This window comes from Buteo buteo, chromosome 33 (genome assembly GCF_964188355.1).
Source record: "Buteo buteo chromosome 33, bButBut1.hap1.1, whole genome shotgun sequence".
NCBI classification, from domain to species: domain Eukaryota; kingdom Metazoa; phylum Chordata; class Aves; order Accipitriformes; family Accipitridae; genus Buteo; species Buteo buteo.
Window position 1 is genome coordinate 1,505,100 of NC_134203.1, and position 25,842 is coordinate 1,530,941.

Here is a 25,842-nt window from a genome sequence, read left to right on the forward strand (position 1 = left end):
TGAGGGCAGGGGGGCACCTACCTGTCTGCGCCAGGGAGGTGATGCTGACCGGCCGGGGCATGCTGCTCGTGCGTGGAGATATATGGGGGTGCCACCGCCAATGCTGTCACAGCCCCCCCCTTTGAAACCCCACAGCGGGGGTCTCACCTCCTGCCCCCTCACCAGCCAGGGGAGAGCTGTGGGGAGAGAAAATGGGGGGTGAGTGGGGGTGGGGAAGAGATGGGGGGACTGAACGAGAAGGGTGGGGGGAATAGGGGGGTCACCTGAGTGCGCCGCAGCTCCCCGTACTCCGGCCACAGCACCTCCAGCACCCTGCACTCCAGCAGGTCTGTGATGTGGAGCAGACCTTCCCAAGATGGTGGCAGGGAGAGGGTGTGGGGGGGCAGACCCTTCCAAGGTGGCGTCCAGGAAGGTGGACTCCTCTCAAGATGGCGGCCCTGAGGGAGGACAGCGTCACCTATTGCCGGGGTCCAGGACATGGCGGCCCGCTTCCTTGTGAGAGGCCAGCAGCAGGTTGGACTGCGCCCGCTGGAAACGCCAGACCTGTGGGGCAGAGGCTGTGGGGCTGGCCCCATGGCTGGTGTGGGGTGGGCTGCCCTCCATCCTCCTCCTCCTCCTCCTCGCCTGGGACTTGTGGGTCAAGTGCTTGAGGGCGATGTCGGCCAGGCTCTTGAAGAAGAGCTTCTCCTACAGACACACCTGTGGGGAGGGGAGGAGATGGCCACCAGTGATGGAGGAGGAGGAAGGTTCACAATGGTGGCCAGGGCTGAAGGAGGAGAAGGGGTCAAAATGGCAGCCAGGACGGGGCAGCAACTCACCTTGTCGGTGATGGGGAGGTAGCAGCAGCTGGCGGCGCAGACAGGGCACGGACCTGCGTGAGAAACCAGACTCGAGCACCCCTCCAAAATGGCGGTTATGAGGGAAAAAGTTTGGCAAGATGGGAGGGGGAACCCTTTGGTGAGGTGGACGGGGGGCGGGAATCCCTCCCTTCCGCCATGTTATGGATATAAGGTGAGGGGGCATCCCTCCCTTCCGCCATTTTAGGAGGTTAAGGTCAGGGGGCTCCTTCCCTTCTGCCATTTTAGGGGTTCAAGATGAGGGGGGTGCCCCTCCATTTTGTAGGGGTGAAGGGGCTCCTACCTGCGCCCCTGCACACCGCACGGAGGACGTGGCCGCACCTGGCGACGGCAAAGCGGGCTCCCTCTTGGCATAAGCAGCGCTTGTACTGGAACCAGTCCATGCTGGGGGGGTCAGCCGCCTGCTAGGGTGTCCGTGTCCCCGTCCCCCCCTTCCGTACCACGACCTGCCGGCTGTGGCAGCGCCAGGACCCCTTCACCCCTCAGTCTGTGAGGAAACGGAAGGGCAACGGCCGTTAAAAAGGGCGGGAAGCCTGAGAGGGCGGGGCTACTGCAGAAGAGGGCGGAGTCACCGTTACAAAGGGCGAGGAGACTGACAGGGCGGAGCGACTGCGAGAGGGGGCGTGGCCAGGGTGGAAAGGGGTGGAGCCATGGCTACAGTGGGCGGGGAGCAGGCTGGGATGAACTGGAATCGTGCTGGGAGCAACTGGGAGGGACTGGAACCACACTGGGAGGAACTGGGATCATGCTGGGGGCAACTGGGGGCAACTGCAATGACGTTGGGAGTGACACTGGGAGTGACTAGGAGCAACTGGGAACGTGCTTGGAGGAACTGGGATCATGCTGGGAGCAACAGGGGGCAAATGGAATGAAGTTGGGAGTGACTCGAAGTGACTAGGAACAACTGGGTGCAGGCTGGGATTGACTGGAATCGTGCTGGGAGCAACTGGGAGGGACTGGAACCACACTGGGAGGAACTGGGATCATGCTAGGATCAACTGGGAGTAACTGGAATGACGTTGGGAGTGAGTAGGAGCAACCAGGAGCATGCTGGCAGGAACTGGGATAAAGTTGGTTGCAACTGGGATGATGTTCGGAGTAACTAAGATCAACTGGGGTCATGCAGGGAGCAACTGGGAGTGACTGGAACCACACTGGGATGAGCTAGGAAGATGTTGGGAGCATCTTGGATGATCTTGGGAGTAATTAAGATTAACTGGGATCATGCTGGGAGCAACTGGGAGTGAGAGGAACCACACTGGTAGGAACTGGGATCATGTTGGGGGCATCTGGAGGCAACTGTAATGAAGTTGGGGGTGACTCGAAGTGACTAGGAGTAACTGGGAGCAGACTGGGATCCACTGGAATCGTGCTGGGAGCACCTGGGAGGGACTGGAACCACACTGGAAGGAAAAAGGATCATGCTGGAGGCAACTGGGGGCAACTGGAATGACATTGGTCGTGACTAGGAACAACCAGGAGCATGCTGGGAGGAACTAGGATCATGCTGGGAGCAACTGGGAGTGACTGGAATGACGTTGGGAGTGACATTGGGAGTGACTAGGAGCAGCTGGGAACATGCTGGGAGCAAGTGGGATCATGCTGGGAGCAAGTGGGAGTGACTGGAACCACACTGGGAGCATCTGGGATCATGTTGGGGGCAACTGGGATAGTGTTAGGCGTGACTAAGATCAACAGGGATCGTGCTGGGAGCAACTGGGAGTAACTCGAACCAGACAGGTAGGAACTGGGACCATGTTGGGGGCAACTGGGGGCAACTGGAATGACATTGGCAGTGACTAGGAGCAACTGGCAACATGCTGGGAGCAACTGGGATCATGCTGGGAGCAACAGGGTGTGTCTGGAACCAGACTGGGAGCAACTGGGATCTTGTTGGGGGCAACTGTGGGCAACTGGAATGACGTTGGGAATGACATTGGGTGTGAATAGGAGTAACTGGGAACACGCTGGGAGGAACTGGGATCATTCTGGGATCAAATTGTCAGGACCAGCTGTGAAGAGTGGCTCTATGTTTGGGGCCACATCCTACCTTTTACAATAGAAAAACAAGGCCGCTTGGCACAGGAAAAAAACATACCTCTTGGCAGCACCTCCCCACATTGCATCAGTTCAAAAGATTTAAAGTCCTACCTGTCTTTTCCAAATGAAACCCCTTGATATGGTTATTTTTCGTACATGTTAGCTACCAGCAAGCTTCTACTGGTACCTTTTTTCTGTCACTAGTCTCTTCTCTGCTCATGTTCAGCTATCACTGGAAATCTCATCACGTTGGATAGTTTACTGAAAATGTATTATAACCAAAAAGTGACATAACAGGGCTGTAATGGATTCTGCAAAGCATTTTGCTGCTGCTATTTTATAACAGGTACCACCTTCTTCTGGCAGGCAATTAAAACAAAATTCAGCTGTGAAAATTTTTGCAGTATACCCCACCCAAACTAATCAACAATGGTTAAAAATAACATGCCCCAGCAAAACCTTTCATGATACATGGCCACAACTCACAATTCTCTACAAAATGTTCACTTTTATAAAGCTCTGATGTAAAAATCAAATAATCAAGCAGCAATATTTTAAGTGCAGCACAGGGTCTTCCATGTCACTATTTGCAACGCTTGAATTCATTTACATTTTATCAAAATCTAATACAGATGACTTAGGAATTAAGTCATTTTTTTAATATCCGTCATTCTATGTAGTGACAGATTTCATGTTTTGCTTATCTTTATCTTTGCTTTCCTTCGATTTTTCCTTCTTGTGTTTGTGCTTTTGGCTCTTCTCCAATTCCGTTTCGCTTCCAATGTGTTTCTTATGCTTCCTGTGTTTCTTATGCTTCTTGTGCTTCTTATGCTTCTTGGGCTGCTGCTTCTCTTTTTTCTTTTTCTTTTTCTTGCTGTCTTGACTCTCTCCCGAGCTGGCACTGCTGCTGTGGCTTCGAGGCTGACTCTCAGAAGGGCTTTGACTACAGCTAACACTGGGACGGCTTTGACTTCTGCTTGCTTCAGGCTGGTCAACTGCAGCAGGTGCTGCTGTATCCTCTTTCACCTTATCAGCAGACTTTTCTTTGGGGTCTTTTGGACTTTTTCCTGCAGCTCCCTCATCTTTTGCAGATACATTACTCTCACTGTCATCTTCATTGTGGTCTTTCTTTGCCTTTTCCTCCTCGGCTGGTCTGGTTTCTGGGTGATCTTTTGTCACTTTTGGGTGAACTTTCTGTGGGGTACCAAGAACCTTCTCACCCTTTTGAGAGGAAGATGTTTCAATGCCGCCTGTCTTGGGAAGCTCCTCCTTCACTTTTTTCGCAGGAGGTTCCATTCCAGGACATCTTTCACGAAATGAAGGAAATCCTTCGTTCTCATCTCCTTTTCTTCTCTTCTGGTGTTTTTGATGTTTATTTCCTTTGCCATCTCCCTGTGGATATTCCATTTCCTTCTCTTTTGATTTGGTAGGATCTTTGACGACATGGTGTGCTCTTCCAGAAGATTTTCCAGGGTAATTTCCAGCTCTATTACCAGCTGACCTTGACCTAGAACAATAGTTACGACTCTTCCCTTCGCCTCTTCTTGGATACAGCCGCGATCGCGAGTAGGAATGCAAATGGGAACGACAAAATGATCGAGAGTGGGAGCGAGAGGGGGAAGAAGCTGATCTTGACTTGGAGTAGGTATAGAAACTTCTAGAGTAAGATGAAGCACTAGAAGGAGACTTGGACCTTAAAAAAAACACAACACACACACACGAAGTTAATTCAAAACAGTCACTCTCCCCAGTTTTTTCCTTCCAGATTTGCTTTGGGGTTTTTGACTCTCCATACACTTATGTTCTTTCAGCTGCTGACATAATGCTACTGCCAACCGAAGAACTTAATAACATGTACAAGTTTCGGCTCACAAGACAGAACAGCTGTTGCTTTGTTAATGGAAAAACATACAGGAAGGCTAAGTCTGTTTCCACTCACTTCTACCACGCGAACTACCATAGCTATCGGCTGATTTAAGGTGGTGTATAGTGGCCTCTACTGCTATGTGAACGCACCCATTTTTTCACTACTCTGCAACGACATGCAGCGCAAATCATTTTTGTTGCAGTAAGATGCAAAAAGAGCAAGTCTTAATGGCTACAGTGCAGTATCAAACATCAGGAAAACACGATTTGGCCTGAAGACAGTAAAGCTCAATTTTAAAATGCCAGCTTAGTCTCTTTAACTTCACTACTTCTTTGGCAATTTGTACAGGATGCAAAATACTTGCACTGCAGTCTTACAATCAACACTTCTAGCCCAATGTCCTAGCAAAATCTTGCACATACCTCTAGCTCTAACCAAGGATAGTGACAGCGCTTCAAGAAAGAGTCGTATCTAAATGCTTCTAAACTCAGCCTCGAGTAATATGACTCAATGCCATTACTCTAGGAAGGATACTGACAGCATTACTAAGAGACAGCTATGCAGACTCCTGCCCAAGTGATTTGGGGGGATAGAAAACATCAGCTGCCCTGCGTTTTTTCTTCACAAGTTTCTCTTGTTTTTCATTTAACAATGTCAACAAAATTCTAGTGAAAGCCACCAGTCTGCAGTCCAGCTTAAAATCTCTCCGTGTACCTACAGGAGAGAGACAAAAGAGGAAGACAATTTCTCTCACATATCTCCTCCGATGTGCTTTGAGGTAATGGTTACAATCAGAACAGGGAGATGCAGAAAATCCGGCTACTACACCTATTCAGTTCCTAGCCTCCTCACGGCTCTCAGGAGGTGAAGGATGTCATTGCAGAGAAGCTTCAGGGAAAGAGACCCCTGTTCCTTAACAACTGCTGCCCCATTATCACCATCAGTCAACTGTAATCTCTGCCATATTTGAGCCAGTAACCTACCTATGAAACTCCTATCCCTGCTAATCCCTTGAATCATCCAATCCATCCAATGAGAGAGGGGTGCAGTGGAACTCCCCCTGATTCTTCCAGACAACCTGCTGCTCCATTACAGACATGTAAACCAGTTACCTGGAAAACGAATGCCTACGCTCCTCTGGAATCTTTTTACATTCCATCAATTCCTTAGCAAAATCACTGGTAAACTCATCAAGTTTGGACTTTTTCTTTTCCCTGTTAAAATAAGTTTGACCTTTATTACAAAAAGGCACCAAGAGACAAAACATGGCCAATATGAGAAAATATAGACTGCATGCAAATGCAACAGGGGAACATCCCATTTCAGCAAAAACAGTTCAGCGTTCCTACAAGTTTTAGGGAAAGTTTTAGAATTACATTTGTCTTGGTTTAGTTTTGCATGTTTACCATCTGCAACACAAAAGTATACTGGAAAAAACACTGTCATTTTTGCTTACGTCAGGTGCACTTGAGTGTAACTGCAGCTCATTATGTGATCAAAATACAAAAATGAAGAACAACGCAGCTTCACTGAGCCAAATACTTACTCCTCTTTAAGACTCCGTTGTTCTCTGTAAAACTCCTCCCCAGAGAAAGGAGATGCTTGAGTCCTTGGGATGGTAGGTGGAGGAGACATGGGTACTGCTCTTGGAACCCAAGCTGATGACGTGTTTGCGGGAGCTGGGGGATATCCTGGAGGGGGGACAGCGCACCCAGCAGATGGAGGCTGGCCAGGTGGAAACTGAGGAGGAAACGGTGGTGGTGGTACCCCCAGTGGAAGAGGAAGTGCGTGGCGTGCTGGAGGATACAAGGGAGCTGGAGGCACAGGCACAAAGACTGGTGTTGATTCTGGTAGTGCTGGGGCCTGAGTCCTTTGGGTACACTCGCTGTGCAGGCGTCCTCGATTTGGACCTCTAAAGAAACCCAAAACCATGTGTCACTGTTTGTTACACTCTGTCGGATTTTAAAGAGGAAAGCGAAGGAAGCGGGAGCATGGTGGGGAGCACTTCTTGTTCTCAACTTAAGCATTTTTCTCCCTGCTTTCCGTTCATGTGAGATTACACTCATTTCTTGATCCTCATACTTGCCTTCCACATCCTCACCCCCAACACTCCCCTCGGTCTTCTCTCCTGACACTCAGCTTTGCAGCTGCAAGTGGAGGCTGCCCACGCTTAACAGAGACTCCCATCTCCCACGTGCCATGTGCCCACCGCTCCTCTGCTACTCCTGGAGACACTTAATATTTCGCACTTCTAACCTTCAAAGTCCTGCACAAATATTAACTCATCTTCTCTCAAACTTCTTTTAACCTCTTCCACATACGCTTCCTGTGCTGTCGCCTCATGATGATGTACTTGGCCTGTTCTTGTCCCTGCATTGTTATTTTCTTGCTTACTGAATCTGAGATTTTAAATCATCTGTGGGGTGGATCCCCATTTTTGTTTGGATTTATCTTTGAGATTTTATAAACACAGTGCACCCTTACAGTCGATCTAACATCAAGCATATAAAAAAATGAAGGACTGACTTGGCACAGCAATAAGAGATAAAACAGACTCTTCTCTTTCCAACGGAGAGAAAGCAGCTTGGCTATCTGAGACGACTAAATTGAAGAAACTCAGAATTGTCCTAAAATAACAGCCTTGACTTTTCCAATGATTTGCTCAATCAGAATCAACTAAGTTGTTCAAAAAAGAATGCTGGAGGCTGGTTTCTATTGGGAAATCAATTTCTTCAGCCTTATACAGCCAGTGAGCAAAAGGGTGGCTTTCCACCTGATCCTTTAATTAGATTTGATTTTTAGATGCACTTATGGTTTCCTCAGAAAGCGTGCATTTTTCAGAGTCCTCTTTTCAATTATGCACTGGACTTCTATTGTAAATAATCTTACTGCGAGCACATACCCCTTTGTTAAAGCCAATTCAAATTAGGCCATTTAAAAATTAATGACCACTTGTATTCTACACAACTATCTGTGCACACTTACTTCATCATAAATCAGCTGTTGTAGAATTTATGTGTTACAGCCTCATTTAACAGGTTACCAGTATGAATACATTGAATTTCTGCAGAACACTTACAGTTCCCAGCCTGGTCTGCCACCTGCTGAGCAAATTGTACTGGCTCTCGCTGGATGACCTTTTGGAGTGGAGAGAGGAAAAAGCAAAAAATCCCATTCAGTGTATCTGAAGATCATTTTTTAACAGAAATTCTTTTTAGAAAAATTAAAAGTTACAGTTCCTTACCAGTGGTGCGTGTTGATTGTCCTTGGGGGCCCAGACGACTTGGTAATGCTGGTTGTCTTAGTACAGGGGTCTGACAGCCCTTGTGAATAAATGCAGACAGTTGGAAAACAAGCTCTACTAAAATACAAGAATCGCTGCAAATGTTGAAACAAAGCTTACCTTCTCTTCCAACAAACTGCTGACTGACAGAGACGAATATGTAGAATGTTCAGCAGCAGTCACCAGAGCAGCAGGAGGTGTAAGAGTCACGAGTGGGGGTGGTGGCAGTGGCAGCTGCTGCTGCTGGTGGTGCCACATCTGCTGACGGTGCCTTCTTCTGTAACCGGCTCCATTTTTGAAGTTGCTCACAGCCTAGAGGCAGAAAAACATTTACGCAAAGGTAATATGAAACTTCAGCAGATATACGAACAAAAGCCTCCACAGAGTAAAATTACTTGTGTAATTAGCTGTAAATGCTATCAATCCCCAAAGAAATCAACATGCCGATACATGAACACATCACATTAAACACTGATACTAGTGATTGGTAACTCGGAGTGTCTGTATTCAAAGTACTGCCCTGTTAACACAGAATTTGAAAGCGAGGCAATCACCTTAAACAAAAGCATGACCTGAATTTGCCAGATTGTCTCCAAGGAGTTGTAAGCTTCTGTGATAACAGATAATGCACTTGAAAGGTAAATTTAGCCTTATTCAAGTCAACCTTGCTTAAGCAGATGTAAACTAATATTTCCTTCCCTTTCAGCTTTTTACAAAGAGCCTATTCTTACAAGCACTTTACGTAAAAGTCATCAGGTTACCCGGCGTAGGCACTTGTTGGCCACTAAAGCATCAGGCGAAACACCTGTCTGATGACACTCTGGACATCTATGCTCCTCAGATTCCAGTAAGGCTGTTCTAATACCTGTGTACAATTAGAATAATCAAAATAGCATTTAGCCAAACTAAGGAAGTTTTGGGGGTTCTAATCAACTATAAAAACACCTATATGATCAACAGGTGAATATGGTCTTGAAGTGAGAGCATGAAGCTATAAAGGTTCAATAGCGTAAAAAATTTCTAGTATGCAGCAAATAACTCTAGAGTTTTGGTATGTCACTGTTGTAACATTTGAAGATGTAGAGTAGGCTGTGTCTTGATGTTTCAGCTAGTCTTTTTCCCACTATATAGTACAGTGAGAAGTCCCCACCCTCCAGGTTAACGAATAAAACTTGTCTCAGAAAAACAAATAGTAGGTTCAAAAAACCATTACTAGGTTCGCGCTCTGAAGGTTTTAACCAACTCTCCCGTGGAGGAAAATGTGGATTAAATGCTGCTAACTATCCGTTTGTTGCAGACCACCGAAAGTCACCAGAGTTGGCTATATAGTTTTGTATGAGAGAAAGGGCTGTGGGCAAACTAAATGCACTCAATATCCAATACTGCAATCACCTGCACAATCAGCCACTCCTCTCATACTCGTCCTTCCGCATGTAAATTTAACTAAAAAGCTATGTATTTTACTATTTATTTATTTATTTAACTATTAAAGCTCTGTGGCTTTTTTCCCCCTTTATACGAGAAGAGCCCTTTCCTATTCAGGGTATACTTAAGTATAAAATAGAACTGGTAACAAAATAATTTCGCTATCTCCTCTTTCTGCTTTCAGAAGAGCAGATGTGCTGTTTTGAATTAACAAACATGGGAGTTCACACTTACATTCATCACGATAACTGTTTCCACAGCAGGGAATAATAGCCGCATCAGTCATTATCTCCTTACAAATGAGACATAAAATCTCCTCTGGAATAGGATCATCTGAGGAGGAAGAGGATGGCTCCTCCGGTAAAAAGGGAGGCTTTTCCTTCTCTCTTCTAGCATAAGCTTCCCTGGAGGAGGGGAAAGGGGAAGGAAAAAGAAACAAATTAAAGATGGGTAAAGGAGAACTTTTCCAAGCTTTGGATCTTATCAAAGGAAGACAGGAGATGGAATTCTTCTCACTCCACATTAGCCTCCTAAAACATAGGCATTTAGTTGAACCTACTTTTCTATAGCCACCACACTAGAATAGGGAGGGGGGAACAATTTTCCCACCGCAGACCTCTCCCATTCAGTGGATCAACAACGAAATTAGCTCAGATGAGCTTGTGGGTCGAGATAAGGACAGGAGAGATCACTCACCAATTACCGTCACGGGCAAAACAGACTCAGCTTGGGGAAAATTAACTCAATATATTACAAATCAACCAGAGTAGGGTAATGAGAAATAAACCCAAATCTCAGAACACCTTCCCTCCACCCCTCCCTTCTTCCCAGGCACAGCTTTACTCCCAAATGCTCTACCTACCCTCCCCCCCCAGCGGCGCAGGGGGACAGGGAATGGGGGTTACGGTCAGTTCATCACACCTTGTCTCTGCCGCTCCTTCCTCCTCAGGGGGAAGACTCCTCACTCTTCCCCTTCTCCAGTGCAGGGTCCCTCCCACGGGAGACAGTTCTCCATGAACTTCTCCAGCGTGGGTCCTTCCCATGGGCTGCAGTTCTTCACGAACTGCTCCAGCATGGGTCCCTTCCATGGGCTGCAGTCCTTCAGGAGCACACTGCTCCAGCGTGGGTACCCCACGGGGTCACAAGTCCTGCCAGAAAACCTGCTCCGTGGGCTCCTCTCCACAGATCTGCATGTCCTGCCAGGAGCCTGCTCCAGAGCGGGGTTCCCACGGGGTCACAGCCTCCTTTGGGAACACACCTGCTCCGGCGTGGGGTCCTCCACGGGCTGCAGGTGGACATCTGCTTTACTGTGGACCTCCGCTCCACCGTGGACCTCCCTGGACTGCAGGGGGACAGCCTGCCTCACCATGGTCTTCCCCACAGGCTGCAGGGGAATCTCTGCTCCGGCGCCTGGAGCATCTCCTCCCCCTCCTGCTTCACTGACCTTGGTGTCTGCAGGGTTGTTTCTCTTACATGTTCTCACTCCTCTCTCCGGCTGCCGTTTTCCCTCTGTCCCAACTTTTTTTCCCTTCTTAAAAATGTTATCACAGAGGCGTCACCACTATTGCGGATTGGCTCGGCCTTGGCTGGCGGCGGGTCCGTCTTAGAGCTGGCTGGTATTGGCTCTCTTGAACACAGGGGAAGCTTCCAGCAGCTTCTTACAGCAGCCACCCCTGTAACCTTCCCCCCCACCCCCGCTACCAAAAACTTGCCACACAAAGCCAATACAGACATTTACGCACGGTTTCTCTCGTTCACTTTTTGGTCGGTCCAATTAATTCCATACTTACACATTAACACGTGGTATTGCGTATTTTCCAGTTTTTGTCACCATGACACCCTTCCTTTTGGGATCTTTCACCTCCACCAAGAAGCTCCTTGGAATTCCTGTGGTCTTTTTCATCCTGGGCACAGACCCAAAACTTTCGTCCTGTTGAGACAAGAAATGCAGACATACCGCATCTTAAGACCCACACTTAAAATGACATTTCAATGATGATTTTAAGTAGCAAGAGCCTTTAATCCTCTCCTTTTACCTAGCGTAAGGGTCGCTCGACTAAAATACTTCTTTTCCTAAATGAATACAGCCAGGATGTTCCAAAGGCTTGAGCAGTGTTTTGAATTCGGTCGACATTCTTTGGCTTACCCTCAGGTTCCTTAAGGGCGAAACAGCCCTTAGCTCACCATCCACTCAGAGAAGAGACACAAAGCCGCTCCTCCTCCTCCAAAGGGCAATGCAGAGGGAGAGCTTAATGCAGTGCTCTGAATCACTCACTGGGGAAACTTATGTTCACCATCTCTATATGAAGGCTAAATTCATACCTCATGCATGTACCTTCAGTGACTAACATTAAACGGCATGAAGACGCAACCAGAGGCTTGTCTGATTAAAACACACAAATGTTCAGTAGATGGGGTCAACAGAAACATCTTCTTTTTATACAAAATACTAAAAACTATGAACTGTCACTAAAAAGAGTTAAAACCAGAAAAATTTCCAATAACATTGAAATGTACAAAAACACGCATACAAGTTCACAGAGAAAGATCTATGGACACATTTCATGTCCATGACCTAGAAAAAAAGAAAATTTTACATTTCTAATTCCAGGTTTCCCTCAAATTCTGAAAGGCTTTGCAACATTGCCATATAAGCTCTGTATTTCACCCCAAGAGAAACAATTCTTCACGTGAGTATTCATGTACTTGTTACCTAACTGCCAGGGTAAAACAATTAAAAACTAGGTAACACCAGAAGTCCCCCACAATCTTACCCCATTTCTTGGGCAGTTCTTCATAGAGTGGCCAGGTTTTCTGCAACGATGGCAAGTATATGACGATGCAGGTGGACCCACGGGTTTCTTCATGTAACTGCAAGTTTTGGGGGAATAAAAGAACAAGGTATGCACATGTCTCGCTTGTTAAACCAAACACCTCTACAGTTTTTTCCATAATCTTCAAAGAACAGATCTGACATTATCAACACTTACTTGATTGGATCATATTCATGGCAGGACTGGATCATCATAGCTTTTATTTTATCCTCTTCGGAAGCACTGGCTTCAGCCAGATTGGCAGTCTGTTTAACAGGCAATTATTTGACACGCACATTAGAAACACGTTTAAGCCCACACAGCCAAAGACAACACCGCTCACCCAGTCCTGTAAAGAGCAGCACAACACTAGCTGAGGTTGCATGAAAAGAGCTGCTTATAGAAAATACCGTTGTCCTGAAGATGTTCTGGGGAGCCCTTACACCGTTATTACATGGTGTTTGTGTGCGTGTTAACCTACTTGACAAGAGCGTTCTTGGGCACTCAAAACCTTAGGCTCTGTTTGTACCTTACAGAAAGACTGGCGTAACCAATCCAATTGTCTTCCAAGTGGACCGAAGGCATAAGTAGACAACATTACACGATCCAGTATTTTTAAGGTGATTTTTAAGCTCCAGCCTATTTGAAGAAGACATCCACTGTACATTTAATTGAGAAAGATGCATGCAAGTATCCTTATTTACATTTTGCAGCATTAAAGGGACACACAACTTAAGAGTCAGGGAAGTTGTTTTTGCTTGCTGAAATGCAGCTTCCCACACAGAAGCATTAAAAGCAAGCAAGCTTTTAATAATCCCTCAGCAAGACAAAAGATTCTTGTCACTACAAATTTGACCATCATGTGCTGGAGGCAGTCCAAACTGCATGCTTCTCCCTCTACTAACTTCTTCATATTAAGTGATTTAACTACAGGAAGCACAATCTGCATTTTTTTTTCCAGTTGACTGTGTCCTTTTAACATATAAATTGTAATATCAACCTTATGCAGAAATAGATCTTTCAAATTATTGAAGCCAGCTGTTTTTTCAAAGTAGTATTTGTTCCAATGTTTTTATTTCACACTAGTCCAGATCCAAGCAGGGTCTAAGGGAGAGGCTGTAAAGGATGTGGACCTTCAAGCACCTAGCATTCAGATCAACCACTCAGATCAACCACTCATGGTTCTGTTTTTATATGTATTCATTCACAAAAGCAACCAACTAGTTTCAACATTCTATTAAATGGATGTTTCATAGACACCATTTTTTTCTCCACAGTAACATAATCCAGAGCAACACCTATGAAATCATTTCCATTAACATTTACAGAAAGCTTTACAGATACTTGACTAATTTCTTTGAACCCAACAGTTTACAAAACACATCCAAAACCCACAACACATTAGTAGGAATAGACCAAAATTCAAATATGGCATTTCATACGTAGTAATAATAAACCAGAAAACTCTTAACGCATCACCTCCATGCCAAGTCAGTCTGCACTAAAGACGTTAGAGTAAGTAACAGGTTTGAGCTGCTTTCCATTATGTTCCTGTATTTTTCTGAAATACTGAAATTTTCTCAAAAGCTTAAATGTGTACACCACAAGGACACTTCTTCATATTTTAAGAGTAAAATTTGGCATAAGTTTACAGTACCAAGGACATGTTTAGGGACAGCACTAATGGAGACCAAGTTCTTTTGGTGGCTACCTTCCAAACATTTTTTTTCCCCCCCCAGATGCACACAATTTAATTTCTTCAGTGAGAAAGGAAAGAAGTGACCAGTGTGAAGAGATTCCTCTTTCTTGGAAATGAACTCCAGCCTTCCTTTTCAGAAGAAAGAACTAGCTCCTCTGCATTAGGCCCTGCCCTCTCTAAGCTTTGTAACTTTAAAGACTAGTTCTTTCATTGGCTAGCACTATGCCTTTTCACAAAGTGCAGCCAGTAGTGCTTTCCCAGAGGAAGGTACACATTGTTGAGCAAAAAATGCAAGCAGGTCCATAGCAAAACATGGCATTACAACAGTTCCAGAAGGTCACATCTGCTAATATGCCACACATACACATCGGTATATTCCTAGAAACAATCAGGTACACTTTCACACTTCACACAGTCTGCATTCCAACAAATTAGATTATGTTGTCTACTGTCTATATACTAGCATTTATGAAACTGTGCAGCATTAAAAGAATGGATCTGTAACTTTAATGGCTAGAAATTCAAAAACAGCCATGCAATTGTCCATGTTACAGAAACGATTCTCTTTTGGCTGTTGCACACTCCCCCCTCCAAATGCCCGTAACTTACAGCCCATTCAATTCTTCTGGAAAAACTGTTAGTTTCCAATGCAAAATCAATGAAACATATGAGAAATGGTAAACAGCTTCTGAAATGCTGCTTCTGTGTGTCTGGAAGATGAGTAATAGTGCAACATTACGTTGAGGCTGATAAGGTACTCCCCTTCTATCTTCCCAAAGTGGGAACTGCTCTTTACAGGCTAGTACCAAAATAGACACACATTTTAAAGTTAAAATTAATACTTTAAATTAATAAAAATTAAATTAAATTTTGTTTCCATTACAACAGTTATCCAGCTATAGATCACAGTATAAGATTTTAAAAAACAAAGCAAACACTTTTTTTTTTTAAAGAATTTGAAAAGAATATATCTATACCTTAGCAAGGTGGGCCAGAGAAAGAGATGCAGGAGAGTCATCTGTCTGTTCACAAAAAATTAAACACATATTCAAGTTCTACAGTCAAAACATAGCAATAGTTAAGGTCTACTGTAGTCTGAAAGTCTGCACTATATCCTCTGAGTGTCGCTGACAGGGGCACTGCCAACCCCGTGCAATTTGTGTTTGCTCAAAACAAAGTCCAAACCTATGGCACCTTAAGAGTGCCTGTGTGGTTAATGAGAAGAAACGAAAATAACCAAACCCGCTCGACATCAACTTACTGCTCCACAGTATCTCAGAGAGGGACCCTTGTCAAATGCTCACATCTGTCAATTTTCAGCTAAAAAGGATTTCAGTTTATTTGAGAAGGAAGCATCACTACAGGAAACTTATTTGCAGTGTAGCTTGTCAATTAATCCGTTAACATCTCATCACTTCTAAATGCACACAGTTATGCTTTTATGAAGACAGTAGCTGCCTGGCAAAATCAAGCACAGGTGTATCAGCCCTCAACCATGAACTCTGCCCCTCCTGTCGTCACTAAGTTTAAAAATGCCAAACTCACCATACCCCACAACACCCAAATAAAAACACCAAGCCAGAACATCAGCCATGAAAGTAAACCACCACTTTGTCTAGAAAAAAACAGGCTGCTCAAATTAGTGAAATAAAGGTGTTTACCATGACAGAGCGGCCTACAAAAACAGACAATACTGATGTCTTGTATTTTATTAGACCACAGGCCATACTATCCAGATTAGTTCCGGAGGTGTGAGAATTTAATATTATGCTTCTTACTAGCAGAGCAAACCCAATTTTTAATGATGATGAAAACATGGAGTCAGAGCACAGTCCTGTAATTTTTTTCTCCACTGCAACCACACTCCTCCCTCCCACCTACCTCCTGGAACACCCTGCAGGAGTGAAGCCCTCAGGCCACTAGTTTGCAATAGGCTGCAGCGTTTATGGAGAACTAATACTGAAATGCTGGTTTTCCACAAGTAAACAGGGTAACACTTAGCTTGTTCCTTTTCCAGAATATGGAATTATATTATGCCACAAGCAGCAGTTAAGCTTACACTAGCAAAACATGATCAGAAAGACACCTGAATCACTGCTTATTAGGACTTCGGTTGTTCAAAAATGTAGAATAAAGTGTCACAGCGTAAACTGAACAGCTGTCCTCAAGACACAGAAAATAGGAGGAAAAGGCTAATCTCACTCCTGGAGTGCTGCATTTAAATTACAGTGGTTTCCTAAAACCCAATAGCTTGGTTAAACTGAAAATTCAGCCAGGAAGGATCACAGCTGTGCTTGGCGGTGCTAAAACAATGCGCGTGACTCTCTGCATTTCTGCAGCCTCTGAGGACTAATACCAACTAGAGATCCTTGCAGTTACTGAAATAGGAATACGAAAACAAATAGGATTCACTTTCTTGATTTGGCAGTAGTAACGGTAGGACAGCAGCACAGATTTGGAAGTGTAGAATGACAGCTAACATAAGAGCAAGACAATTAAGAAATATTCAAAGTATAAGGTTTTGTGCATCCTTTAAAAAAAAAAAAATCTGAACTGATTTTAACATTGCTGCTTTACTGTTCAACAATAATTGGCAAGCCTTCCCAGTGATTTATTCAGACCACACTAAGATCCAGGTTTGGCTTTGAAATACATGCAGAAAGACGTTTATTTAAAATAACAAAACAAAACAAAACCCCACACACTTTAGACCAAGACCTGAGTTAGCTTTAAGAATAAAGCTAACTGTGCCTCCAACACTAGAAGCACCTGAGGCTGCAGTGCTTTTACTCTGTGTGTGAGACAGAGAGAGAGAGAGAGAGGACTTGTAAAGAGAGATGCAAGGCTTCCACCCTCCCTATGGCTACCCACAACCCACATCAGGTACAGTCAGAGCAAACAAGAAGGGAACAGTCTTGCTTTGTCTTCCTTTTAATTAGTTCTAACTAACACTAAGTCTTCCCTCCCACTCCAGGATTTTTCCTTTCTTAAAACAAAATATTTTTTTGAGACATCTATCTAAGCTTATGGTAAGATGCTACTTAGAAACGTAATACAAAGACACCAGGGAACACACGAGGCTGAAAGAATGGTAACCTTATTGATGAAGATGTGATTTGTGTTTATACACAAGCTAGTAAACAAAGAGAAAAAGAACTCTTTCCAAGAAATAAAACCCCATCTCAGTTAGATCAAATACTATAAAGGTAGTTTACATAAATGCCTTCCATTAACTGCTAGGGTCACTGGGCTCACAATGAGAGCCTTTCATGTCCAAAAAGGAAGTTGAACCAATCAGTGATAGAATTATGGATGTCAGGTTTAGGCTTAGTGTTTTTACACCAACATACAAGAAGTTTTCCACTTTAAGTTCATTGTATACCATTCCACGAGAATCAGAGGCTGTATTCTTGACAGAACACAACCCCAGAGCTCATCAATTTCTAGATTAAGTTACCCAAACAGCTGATCAAGGGATCAGATCCAATGATCCAGGGTTAGTGCAAAGCCTCACACCATTCTAGTGAAGAAAAAGCAGTTATACTTGAAGATGAAAAATAAAAACCAACAAATAGGAATTTTTACATTATAAGGGCTATTTTGAAAAGCACAGTTACACCTAGCCTTCGACCCAAGTCGCAAATCCAGATCTAGACCATTACCAGTCAGGTATTTCCTTGTGTGACTTCTCTCTAGTTTAGCAGCCGAATGACAGTGTTTTCTAACCCGAAGAAAAATGCTGCCCCTTTTCCAAATGGAAATTCAGAGTGGGGGTATACTAAAGAAAGGCTTAACCTTTGGGAAATCAAAGCAGCATCCAACCCCGAAGCCACCCAGGTCCAAAAAAGTACTGCAGGCAGAAGTTCAGACAAATGACAGGGATTTTACCCACAAATACACCAGGCTCTAACCTTGTGCCAAAATCTCTACACTGGGTCTTAGATATTTTCATTTGCAGACAAACTATTAAACTAAACTGCTTCATCAGATAGAGTGGAAAGATCAAATGCAGAACTTCCGAATACCACTTTGCGGAGCAACCATATTTAAATTCATGGCAATCTCTTAAAGACATACATGTACTCAGAGGGGCCCAAATAATATCACTTCAATTATACACTTTTAGGAACAAATACCCAAGCATTTAAGGACATGAAATGGAAACATTTAGCTGCACATGACTGTCCTCAAAATGTATGGGATATGTTGGTTTGGCTATTTGTTTGAACCCCCAGGTCACAAGTACGAAACAGTACCAAGTTTAACCACGGTGGTTTCTCCGTGAGTTTTGATAACATTTTCAAAATCCATTGGGCAAAAAGAGTATTTTAAAAAAAAAAGCTAAGTGATATAATGTGGAAATAGCAGAAAATTCACTCCAAACAATTTGGATTGCAAGAAACAAAAAGCACAAAACAACCTACAAACAAAACAATGTACAAACATACGCTTTACTAGCTATACACAGATGTAGAACATGGCACCATGTTCAGTTGTGCAAACCTCGCACCTACATGATCTAAAAGCGATCATACATTACCTGTACAACACAAAGTCATCCAGGAAATAGTCTAGCATATTCAATGTGAAATGCAATGCATCACTAGGCACCAATACCAATATTTACATTAGACCTGTGCAAGTGATGGCATTACCCAGTTTTTCCTATGCTGAATCAAAGACATTGTCTTTACAACATACACCAGGTTTTACTGGAATATATAATTAGTTAATGTTTGGAAAATTAATACAAGGCTACATGGTTTAGAATTAAGAGCAGTGTGTAGAAAAAAGTGTGAGATTGTGTTTTTACATACTGCTTTTGATGTTCCACGCACTGGCTCAGTTTGACTCCTGGAAGAAGAAATAAAGGTGATTAGAATTTCAAGTAAAGCACTTGGACCCAGCATAAAGCAGTGACAACAGGTTATAAAACCTGAACATCAAAACATCATGTTCTGATAGTCTAGGGAATGGGGAAATTTATTCATATACCTAAACTGTTCTCTCTCGGCACATTCAGCGCAACTAAAAAACCCAACAAACAGACCCAAATCCCGTTTCTACTTTGTCACAAATTAAGATGTACAGTTATAGAACACAACAGTGCAAGAGGAAGCCCTCAGGTATTTTGTCTCTGCTGCGTCAGTATCAAAAAGATGAAGTCTGTATCACAGCTTGGTGTTCTTAAATAATCAACTCTCAAAATACAAAGGCAACTTTAACCAATCCGTATATATCTAGTATTACAAATGGGTACCAGATACAGTACTTTAATTTCCAAGAAAGAACACTGACGTTCTAGACACTTTGAAGTGCAAGTTTACTTCAGAGAAAACAGTCAGTCATCTGACAAAGAGATAACAAGAATGGCAGCAGCATAGGCTTTAGAACAGAGTTTCTTTGTGAAAGCCCAAGCACTGTATTCAGATAGCTCCTACATTTAGCATATGCAAGATTGACTACAAATAGTAGTAGAAATGTCACCTGAAAGCAGTTTCTGGGGTTTGGTGTGATTTAGGAGCCCTGTGACAAAAAAGAAAAGGTCTTACTTGCCAGAATTTGCTTTAAGATAATCTTGAAAAGGCTACAATCTTTTTGGCAATAGTCATTACATTTGAAAACTTGCTGAGATTCCACACACTTATTGATCTGTATCTGCATGCCACTCATCAGGAATCAGACGTGCAGCCCTTGATCTAGTTAACAAACAATTCATACGTCATCCAAAGCGTCCCATGAGCAGAGACAATTCAATGGCTGCTGTGGAATTTACGTACAACTAGAAAGGCTCATGCTTCCTGCCACTGCTAGAATACCACCAGGCTCGCAAGTACAGCCACGTACCTCCTGAAGATGGGGAAGTACAGGGAAATACTTTAGATTACCACGCAATGCTTTCTTCATCCATTTACCTTGAAGAACATACAACAAGGTGAGTAACGCATTTTTGAAGGCCTCTCCACCGTTATAGCATACATTCCTCGTTCCCAAACATTAACCACTCTACCAGTTGTTTCTGCAATGTTTCCAGCTGAAGGAATAGAAAGCTCATCTGCCTGGTTCATTTTCAACACTACAACAGCAGCGCCATTCTTTCCTTATCCCCACATACAGGTCTTTGCTTGATCTTTGATGCTAGCAGCATCTCTCCTCTCATTTCAGGGCAGGATTATGATACCAGGAGAGAGCGCCAGCCAACCAGAAACGGAGGATGCGTTGACAAGGCGGCACTAAGCACACATATTTAAGTTAAACATGGCCAAAACAAGGCCATGGTTACAAGCACAACACTGTGCCGTCCTGAATTCCTAGGTAGTGCCTGAAAGCACTGCAGCAACTGCTGAAGTAATATGCCCAAAGTTTACAGGCAGACTCACAGCAATTCAGGGTTTTTTGCTCGCAAATGCTTCACAGGTACCAGGATGCTGCTGTGCTGTTTTTTCAAGACACACAGTAACTCACCAGTCTACTTTATTGCCTGAGAACCAACATGAGAAAGACATGGCAAAACCACAAGCTAATAATACCTACTAATTGTGGGGGAGAGGCGTCTCTTTAAGAAGGCTGGAAAACATGAATGTTCAAACAATGCTAATGTAGCTGAATACATACATGACAGCAATAATCCTGTAGTCAGCACTGCATTTGCATAGCTGTAAGTTTAACCAACACATCCGATTCTCTGTCCTCCAGAAATCTGAGGAATATAGATTGAAAACCTGGAGCACTGATAGCAACTTAGGGTAAAAACAGACTTAGAGAACTAGTAACGCCTGGTAACGTGCTGAACTGCTTACTGAGTTTCAAGTTTGGAAGGGGTTAACTATTCCTTTGTTGTACTCGCTCAAAAGGTGATACACTTTAGGAGAGTGTTCTTTTTCTCTGGCCTGAAATGGACATTGTCTTTAGGAAACTAACAGGAATCACTTATGAATGGAACTTCTGGTTTGCATGGTTTGCCAGCTGGCAACCCTTGGTCTTTCCTCTGTGTCTAGTATGCAAAACACCCAGATTTACCAGGGGGTAAGAATACCTGCCATATCCCACCCTGCACCCCCCAAATGCAAGAAATAGTCAAACACTGACAATCAGACTCTTCTGAGGTGGGAAGAAATTAGAAGTTTACACAACAATGCCTATCTGTCTTTACTATAAAAGCAATCAAATCAAACACATAAAATAAGGAATCTCTCCACGTAGAGGAAATGGGATCTACAACTTGGCTCTCAGAAGAATCAACCCCAAGAACAAACCCAATGGAATCACCTTAAAAGCTACCATTGTTGCAGTTTCAACCCCATCTCCCAGCAGGCCAAAACATGTACGTCTGCTTTGGGACAGATATATTAAAATCTAGCCCATGACAACAAAAATTAACAGCAGCTTTAACAAGAAAGATACAATCTGAATGCCTCTTGTAAACTAATATCAATTTAAAAAGTTAATGCACTGAAACCCCTAACCAAGAATACAATGCTTTACGGATACTTACGTAACACGGGGTTTGCTGGTGACTTTAACTCCTCCAGCAGGGATTCTTCTAACAATTACCGATGAGTTCCTAGGAATCAGGGCATTACCATCTGTGTATTCTGAAAACAACATCAATACAGAAAAAGAATCTGCCACTTTACGAGAACCTATATCAATACATAATTACACAACATTTCAGAGAATCCCTTTACGGATGGAAAAGCAAAGTTTGATATGGAACGTTGCACTTTTATCGTCCCAACACACTGAAAGTACATTTCAAGAAACCTTCAGGTTTGATAATCAAACACAAGCAGCACAATCTTTTTCATGGTTTTACAATGGTTGGAATGCCAACAGCAAAATGGTCTCAAAGGTCACTGAAGCGGAGTCTGCTAATGCGTGAGGTTCTTTCCTGATCTAGCTTAAGTTGCTTTTGCTTCTGTTAGGCTACAAAACCAACAGAGCTTTGGAGAAAAACCAACCACAGCAAAGTCTCACCTGCATAAACCAGATTCTGAAGTCTGACTAGCTTGCCCTGCAACAAAAGAGGCCCTCAGCTAAAGCATGACAACTCTGCGCCATTGCTTTCCTAGCTGTTAACTATATCAATTCCCCTGTGCTGCTAGTGGTCAAGACTGACAGAACACAGAAGAGCGCCTGCCATCTCTGTCTATTCCTTGGAGCTTAATCCATCAACAACACCGCTTCTCAGCTGCTCGGCGCTTTACGTGTAAATGGAAACAAAACTGGCAATGCTAGTATTTGGATCAGAGAAATCTGGGGGGGTTTGAGCTTGCTTTCACAAGTAGGGCACAATTGGCTCCAACTAAAGTGCTATCTCCCCTCTGAAGCTTATCATCTAGTTTGAATTAACCCAAGGGATGTGAATTGGATGTCAATAGTTGTGGATGCCCCGTCCCTGGGCTTTTGAGCAACCTGGTCTAGTGGAAGGTGTCCCTGCCCATGGCAGGGGGGTTGGAACTGGGTGATCTTTCAGGTCCCTTCCAACCCAAACCATTCCATGATTCCAGGATTCTATGAATTCTTGCGATTCATTTTGCAGAGCTGAGACACTCAAACAAAATTCCTTACGACGACAGCCGTGAAAAGCCTTTTGAAAAGAGAGTGGGCCTGAAGCTACCCATGCTTTGCCTGGGCTTACACCATGTTAGTCTTTGAAGAGGAGGAAAGCCTTCTGACCTTCTACATAACGCCCAAACAATCAAAAAACCAAACTACCTGAGACACTTGGACTGAGTAAGCTTAAAATGCAAAGATCTCTCCATGAGAATGGTTTTTATATTGTCCTTACACAAGCTGGATATGACTAAATATTTTAAATCACTATCAGCAGCCATTCCCTGTAATCTGCCTACAGTTTTAAATATTAAAAGCTCTTACCTTTGCAGACCGAATCAGAACAATGGTCTGAAAACCAAAGATGCTGTATATCTAGTCAAGCTCTGACAGGGTGGTTTTGCTCAGTGATCACACACAAAACAGGAATATTTCACAATTTATGCTTCATTTTTCAGTATATTATTCCTACAGGCAGGAACCTCTCTTACCCCAAAACTCACCTACCAGAAGACATTATTTCCACAATGAAATGAACATTTTACTTCTATTTCCAAATGACAGAATGCTTCTTCAGAAAACTGAGAAATCATTTAGCTGAAACTAATTCCTGATCTTCCCCCCTAGGGAACCGAACAGCAAGCTTCCTCTGGACTTCCGAGGAGGTTCAAATTGTAGGAGAAAGGACTACTAATGACGAAAACAGAAGCTTTTACAGAAGTCATATATCCTGAAAGCAACCCCTAGAGCTCTTCTCAAAGAAGAAACTCTAACCCTTCCACAGCCACCTGTCAAGAAAGGCCTGCACTGGGACTTTTTGATGGAGAAGGAGCTGAAGCAGTACTGGGGCCCAGGCAGGCAACTGGGACATCATGGCAGCTGCAGATCTAGAAGCCCAAACCAGCTGTTTCGACCTGCTGAATGGAGTCATACAGAGCGTTCTTTCTGGTCCCGATCACAAACCGCTGGACTGACATTTCAGAGATAGAGGACAAGCAACAGCGGCTCCACAAAAAGGCAGGAGTTTGCTACGCCTGTGCTGAACTGAGGATTGTTCTAGTTCTGCAGCAGCTTTACAAGTGGCAGCACCTCGCCTAGGAAGAGACTGTATATATGAGGACAGCAACCAATGCATTTATTCACAAATGATGCAAGCCTGCAGAGGTCACTTCGAACATGCCCAACAGCTGTGTGATGCAAAAAGAGGAAGTCCTCTTCTAGTACTTGGTGACAATTCATTGACCACTAGAAGAGAAGCATTGACACCTGCCTTCTGAATAGACTTATCCTTGAATGTGTGTGTGTATATATATATATCTTGTGATATATGCTTGTTTTCAATTCGCTTGTTAAGTGCACCATGAAGAGAGGTCCAGCCATCTAGTAACAGACTGATATAAAACTGAATTCACCTTAAAAGTCCATCAGCGCACATTTAAATGGATCAGCTGAAGAGTGACAATAGTGCGGTGAAGGAAAGGCTTTCTCTGTATAGGACACTTATCCCGGCACCTATTTGTATTTGGTACTGAAGTATCCCACCAGCTTGGTCACCGTCTCAGAGAATTTGTGGAAGAGTGTTTACATACAGCAGAGTCCATTGCTGAGTTAGTTCTGTGAAGGGGCCTGATACCAATTGGCTTTAAGACATTTATTTTTCCTTCGCCGCAATTAACTGAACTAATTTTGGTGATGAAATTTTATGAGAGGTGAAGCCAAACAATGTCGACTAAAAAGTCAACTTTTTTCTTTTTTTAAATAGGGAAGGACTAAATCTGGCGCGCTATTCCCGAAGTCCCTCTCAATTTGAATTTAACAGAAGCCAGCTTAGTCTAACAGCTCTCAGAATGAACTGGTGTCTCCCAGCAGGAACCTGTTCCCCATGGGCAGCAGCATCCCCTAGCAGAGACTCGGCAACTACCAGGACCTGCAAAGCAGCGTCACACTGCCTCACCTCGTGACTCCACATCTGCAAAGTGAGCAGTGACGTCATGCCCAACAAGGCTACTTTTCACACTTGTCCAAGCAGCGCTCCAACAGAAATGTTCAGCAAAGCTGGAGGTAACAACATTGTTGATTCCTATTCCCTGATAGCACAACACTTGTTTTTTGTTTTACTGGCAGGGATGGCCAGTAAGGGGCTACTGGGCTTTTGTCAATCTGACCTGTGATTAAAAATAAGGATCCCGTTAACTCAGAAAGCTTGCAAAAGCAAAGGAAGATTTGGATGTTATCTCCAAGTCAAGAGCAGAAGAGACATAACAGTCTAAAAGACAAGAAACTTGGTATGCTTGAAAGACCCAAGGCAAAGAAGTATTTCATGGAGGCAGACAAGTTAAACAAGAGCTACTTTGACTGCTGCCTCATACGGACTCGGAAATCTTAAATCAGCTATTGCATTAGTATCCACGACCTTCCTCCTGCAAAAAAGTACAAGCAGCTCAGGTTATGCTCCGCTTCGCGCTGAATGCACAATTTAAAAATCCCATTTTTAAATTCACCTATACTTCTGAAAATCTGCTAGCTTTACTAATTTCTGTCATATGTATGCTATCAACAGGTTACTGAAAAAAGCTCCTACTTTATTTTACGGCCTGCTTTAACCCACCGTTTGGAGTCTGACAGCAGTGCAAAAGCACCTCTCTGAGCACTATGCAGAGAAGTATTTTCACCCAGATAAAGTACAGAAGCTCTTCAGAACAGAAGTCATCAGAAGGCAAGCCGATATGTGAAATGACAAAGAAAAGCCTTGACTAGCCTTAGATGCCTTGCCAACCAGCTGATATGCTGCTGGGGAAAGGATTTGCAGAGTAAGAGCTGACAAGGACTACTAACATGCCAGACTCTCTCTACCACAAAAGAGGGTAACTCCCGAGAACACGTTTTCCCCCTAGCGCTTAAAATTATGCTTTCTCACGAGGTGAGTTTTTAGCTCTCTTCTCATCAACGCCCCTTGCACACTTTGCGACAAACAAATCATCTGTGTAGCTGCACTGAAAGCACTGCCTTGAAACATCCTGATGAACAGACTGGACTATTACTGGATTTCCAGCTTCCACCCAAGCTGTCGCGGGGTCGTTTGCGACACCGCCAGCCGGGCAGTCCCCGAGGCCCCGTGCCTGTTGCCCCCACGCACCTTCGTTGGTCTGGGCGTTGGTGATCAGCAGGTCGCAGCTGGCCACCGTCAGCTTCTCACGGGCCATGATCTGGAGCTTGAGGTCAGGCAGAGAGATGTAGAGGCCGTCGAAGGTGACCATATCATAGTTCAGCTTGGAGAAGAACTTGTAGTGGACACACGACAT

At 43.9% G+C, this 25,842-nt stretch overlaps 1 protein-coding gene across 1 annotated transcript; it reads right to left on the bottom strand.

Annotated features, from left to right (window-relative positions):
• Positions 1-1,339: 1,339 nt before the first annotated feature.
• LOC142026366 (E3 ubiquitin-protein ligase RBBP6-like) lies at positions 1,340-25,842 on the bottom strand. The gene is made up of 19 exons (XM_075019322.1): positions 25,677-25,842; positions 21,480-21,579; positions 19,472-19,510; positions 18,802-18,838; positions 14,962-15,006; positions 12,463-12,551; positions 12,247-12,343; positions 11,263-11,402; positions 9,707-9,876; positions 8,809-8,912; positions 8,168-8,359; positions 8,009-8,087; positions 7,844-7,901; positions 6,311-6,676; positions 5,877-5,978; positions 4,399-4,590; positions 3,674-4,203; positions 2,117-2,260; positions 1,340-1,344 (listed from the first exon to the last, which is right to left on the bottom strand). The coding sequence occupies exons 1-19, from the start codon at positions 25,840-25,842 to the stop codon at positions 1,340-1,342; spliced, it is 2,655 nt and encodes an 884-aa protein (XP_074875423.1).

Excerpts from the sequence above, each read along its gene's own strand:
- LOC142026366 (XM_075019322.1), bottom strand. The coding sequence starts at position 25,842 with ATGTCGTGTGTCCACTACAAGTTCTTCTCCAAGCTGAACTATGATATG. Across the intron at positions 19,511-21,479 it reads ACCAGCAAACCCCGTGTTAC|GGCTCCTAAATCACACCAAA; the intron begins GTAAGTATCCGT and ends TTTTTGTCACAG. Across the intron at positions 2,261-3,673 it reads GCATAAGAAACACATTGGAA|TGTGGTTCCAGTCCCTCCCA; the intron begins GCGAAACGGAAT and ends TTTTCCTTCCAG.